The sequence below is a fragment of the Electrophorus electricus genome, chromosome 15 (genome assembly GCF_041902795.1).
Source record: "Electrophorus electricus isolate QZ-2024a chromosome 15, ASM4190279v1, whole genome shotgun sequence".
In the NCBI taxonomy this organism is placed as follows: Eukaryota; Metazoa; Chordata; class Actinopteri; order Gymnotiformes; family Gymnotidae; genus Electrophorus; species Electrophorus electricus.
Window position 1 is genome coordinate 26,272,501 of NC_137511.1, and position 5,000 is coordinate 26,277,500.

The 5,000-nt window shown below is 39.9% G+C and overlaps 1 protein-coding gene across 1 annotated transcript in view; it reads right to left on the reverse strand.

Moving 5' to 3' along the window:
• Nucleotides 1-867: 867 nt before the first annotated feature.
• Nucleotides 868-5,000, reverse strand: part of pdzd7b (PDZ domain containing 7b) — a 7,536-nt gene continuing 3,403 nt past the window's right edge. The window contains exons 6-10 of the mRNA XM_081697406.1: nt 4,108-4,419; nt 3,576-3,688; nt 3,363-3,454; nt 3,073-3,164; nt 868-2,415 (exon numbers count right to left, since the gene is read on the reverse strand). Of these exons, the coding sequence (XP_081553532.1) occupies nt 1,616-2,415; nt 3,073-3,164; nt 3,363-3,454; nt 3,576-3,688; nt 4,108-4,419 (1,409 nt within the window). The 3' untranslated portion in view covers nt 868-1,615. The remainder of the gene's footprint in view (nt 2,416-3,072; nt 3,165-3,362; nt 3,455-3,575; nt 3,689-4,107; nt 4,420-5,000) is intronic.

Below are 5,000 nucleotides of genomic sequence, written 5' to 3' on the forward strand. Positions count from 1 at the left end.
CACTCACAAACACATCCACAAACACACTACAAACACATCCACAAACACATCCAAACACACCTACAAACACACCCACAAACACACCTACAAACACATCCAAACACACCTACAAACACACTCAGAAACACACCTACAAACACATCCAAACACACCCACAAACACACTCACAAACACATACAAACACCTACAAACACATCCAAACACACCTGCAAACACACCAACGAACACACCTACAAACACCCACAAACACACCCACAAACACATCCAAACACACTCACAAACACACCCACAAATACATACAAAACACACCTACAAACACATCGAAAGACACCCACAAACACATCCACAAACACACCTACAAACACCCTCATAAAAATCATAGCTAAAACCCACTGATTAGTTCATTCTCACAGGAGTTCCTACAGCACTAGCTGATTTCACCTTCAGTGTTCTTTAGAAGATACTGCCCCTCCTGGAACTGTCTTCTCTATCTTCACCACATGCTGGACCTTGGACCCCAGGCCCCCAGAAACACTGATCCCTGACCATGTTAAAGACACGAAAAATCTTGTGGGTTTAAAAAAAATATATTTTTTAGCATTTTAATGTTAATTTGCATTCATTTTGTATTCTAGTAGTGTTTAACTATGCATTATATTATAGTTTATATACAAATGAACATTTAATGCCCAGATAAACATTTATAATTCCTAGAGTACTTTTACACAGTACTCTAATACTTGTAGAACACTTTACATACTATATACCTATTTATATACTACACACTATATACTATATACCTATTTATATACTACATACCTATTTATATACTACACACTATATACCATATACCTATTTATATACTACACATTATGTTCTATATACCTATTTATATACTACACACTATATACTATATACCTATTTATATACTACACACTATATACTATATGCCTATTTATATACTACACACTATATACTATATACCTATTTATATACTACACACTATATACCATATACCTATTTATATACTACACACTATGTTCTATATACCTATTTATATACTACACACTATATACCTATTTATATACTACACACTATATACTATATGCCTATTTATATACTACACACTATTTACCATTTACCCATTTATATACTACACACTATGTTCTATATACCTATTTATATACTACACACTATATACCTATTTATATTCTACACACTATATACTATATGCCTATTTATATACTACACACTATTTACCATTTACCTATTCATATACTACACACTATGTTCTATATACCTATTTATATACTACACACTATATACTATATACCTATTTATATACTACACACTATATACTATATACCTATTTATATACTACACACTATATACTATATACCTATTTATATACTACACACTATATACTATATACCTATTTATATACTACACACTATATACCATATACCTATTTATATACTACACACTATATACTATATACCTATTTATATACTACACACTATATACTATATACCTATTTATATACTACACACTATATACTATATACCTATTTATATACTACACACTATATACTATATACCTATTTATATACTACACACTATATACTGAATGGACTGAATGACTGCTTGTTTTTCCTGAGAGTGACAGTTTTGAGTTCACACTCCTGGACAGTTTTGAGTCCATAGTCCTGGTCAGTTTTGAGTTCACACTCCTGGTCAGTTTTGAATTCACACTCCTGGTCAGTTTTGAGTCCATACTCCTGGACAGTTTTGAATTCACACTCCTGGTCAGTTTTGAGTCCATACTCCTGGACAGTTTTGAATTCACACTCCTGGTCAGTTTTGAGTTCACACTCCTGATCAGTTTTGAGTTCACACTCCTGGACAGTTTTGAGTCCACACTCCTGGACAGATTGATCACTATGGTGACCACTCACAGAACCTGAGCGCACATGCTCTTGTGCTCGATGTTGTCCGCTGGGTTCTGTAGGGGGCACTCTGGTGCTCTGTGATCTCTTGAGTGTACCAAATATCTGAGACAGCAGAGGTCTCTTAGGACGAGGGGTGTCCACTACGGTAAAAACTGTGTCCTCTTTTTCCGTCTCTTTTGTGTTAGTTGGGCTTTCTCTGTGTGAGGAGTCCTCATCAGACCAGAGCATGTCACGGTCTGCGGCAGGGGGAATTTTGGAACAAGTCTTCTCAGTTAGTAGCCAGTTGGGGATGTTGGGAGCTGCTCTGGTAGGTCCAAGGGACTCTGTATGAGGACAGCCGACTATGGTGACGTCCAGAAGAGGAGAGAGTGCTCTGGAGGGTTCTTGAACCTCATCAGGTTGCTGAGTCATGCAAAGGTGCTCAATTTCCTCCAGCAAGTGATTCTGCCGATACTCACCAGGCTGGTCTGAAACAAACAACACACACATCACAGGCTTTAACAAATTATGGTCAACCCATGTTATAATTTTACTAAATAAATCTAACCATAATCCCAAACCAAGACCATGTGTGATATAACACCCTGGCCACACCTGGAATTAACATGCGCCTGGTGATCCAACCACAGTGGACTGTCCAAACACAGCTGTTTGCACCTGCCATTTTGAATGCGTCTGGAGTGGCCACCAGTGGTCATATGATATTCGCAGTACTTTGCTATGGTTAACGATGCGGTTGATATTCACAGTACTTCGTTACTGACATGTTTGCGGTTGATATTCGTAGTACTTCGCTACTGTTGAGCATGCATTACCATTCACACTACAGAAGTAATGTGGCTTTATGCTTCGCAGAAGACCTCGGAAAGCGTTCTGAGGGATTTCCCCATTCACACTTGAACGTAGCGCTGGCCACTTAAGAGCGGATGTTAAGGCATGCTAACGGCAGGTGTGAACAGGGTGTGAGACAGTGTGGCCTGACCAGGTATAGATGTGACGTGCTGTCCTGAGGGGGGGGTGCCATGGCTGTTGAGGAGAAGACCCACTTGCAGCAGAGACACAGAGACAAACTAATCACTACTTCAGCCTTGTGCTGGCATCCTCTACCTGGACGTCGAACTTACAAGAACATCTCTTCAGTATGTCACAGGCCTCGTCCTCAAAGGATGACAGCATATTGTTAAACTGCTGGACGTCATCCTTAGAAACAAGCATTCTGGGGGGGAAAGATTTTGCTGTAAGTCCTGCTGTATAAAAAACCTCCACATGACCTCTCCACATGACCTCTCCGCATGACCTCTTCTTGTCTTTCTTATTTTTAGAGGTGAACTAGATTTCTTTAGCTGTCTTTGTGACATTTAAAGGGAGCCACGTTTGCTACATGTTGCTTCACTTCCTCTACAGTTTTTCCCACCTGATCTCCCTCAGGAGCAGAAGCTTCTCTGGCCTGTCCAGCATGGCCAGCAGGGGGGGCACTAGAGTCTTCAGCTCCTGCTCCACGGTGTACTGTAAACACACAGACCATAAGTGAATAAAGACAAGGGGCCATGGCCTGATTGGTCAGTGAGTGTCAGACATCCATTGTAGGTGCGCCACTCGCTTTCCTGGATTCCAGTGTGTCTATTACCTGTCTACAAATCTCCATGACAACAGCCACGTCTTCGGTCTTCAGTAGTTTGATGGCCATTTTCTCTACATGGGCAAGTACTTCCATACCAGACAGTTCCTGAGTCGTAGCACCTGGAAATACAGTCAGACTGGGAGGTAACACCAGTACTGTGATAGCACTTACTCGCTAACAGATGATCAAACAATCTTCTGAGTGGCACTAGTCTGTCATGGAGGGTGTGATGTGTTTTAGCAGCTCCGACTGCTGCCATTTCAGTGTCAGTCAGTAAAATCAGAGGACCTTGCTGACACGCTTTGGCTACCGTCATGTGACATCAGCAATGCTGTCAAAAACCATTAAACACAAATATTTCTTCCTGTGGTCCAGTTAAAGAAAACTGGCCTGGAAGATGATGGAAAGAAGTTTTAGGGTTGAGTTTTTATTTTGCTCCTCAAACAAAACACATTTGATATTTTTAGATAGAATTTCATTGAGAAAGGGTTTATACAACACCACAACGCTGCACTGTGACTTCAGTATAAGGTATTACCAGTGCCTAGCTCAGAGTTTCTGGGGGATCTGGTTGGTGATCCGGTTGAGGATCCAGTTGGGGATCCAGTTGAGGATCCGGTTGGGGATCTGGTTGGGGATCCAGTTGGTGATCTAATTGAAGATCCAGTTGAAGATCCAGTTGGGGATCCAGTTGGGGATCTAGTTGGGGATCTGGTTGGGGATCCGGTTGGGGATTTGGAGGAGTCTCTCGTCCAGGGCAGGCCAAAGAAGGTTTTCCAGTGGTTTAGAACATTCTTGTATCCTTCTCTCCTCTCCATCTGCTTCCTATTCTCCGTCCTCTGTTCTTTTTCTAGAGAAGCAAGGATGAAATCAGTGGTGATTAAACCACTGGTGATTAAATCAGTGGTGATTAAATCAGTAGTGAATAAATCAGTAGTGATTCAATTATTGGTGATTAAATCAGTGTTGATGAAATCAGTAGTGATTAAATGATTGGTGATGAAATCAGTGGTGATGAAATCAGTGGTGATTAAATTATTGGTGATGAAATCAGTGGTGATTAAATCAGTAGTGATTAAATTATTGGTGATTAAATCAGTGGTGATTAAATCAGTAGTGATTAAATCAGTGGTAATTGAACCACTGGTGATTAAATCAGTAGTGATTAAATTATTGGTGATGAAATCAGTGGTGATTAAATCAGTAGTGATTAAATGATTGGTGATTAAATCAGTGGTGATTAAATCAGTGATTAAATGATTGGTGATTAAATCAGTGGTGATTAAATCAGTAGTGATTAAATTATTGGTGATTAAATCAGTAGTGATTAAATTATTGGTGATTAAATCAGTGGTGGCTCCCTGGAAGGACCACACAGCCATTTCACTTTCATTTCAAAGTTGCTTAACCACTGTCAAGCCTAGAGTCGTA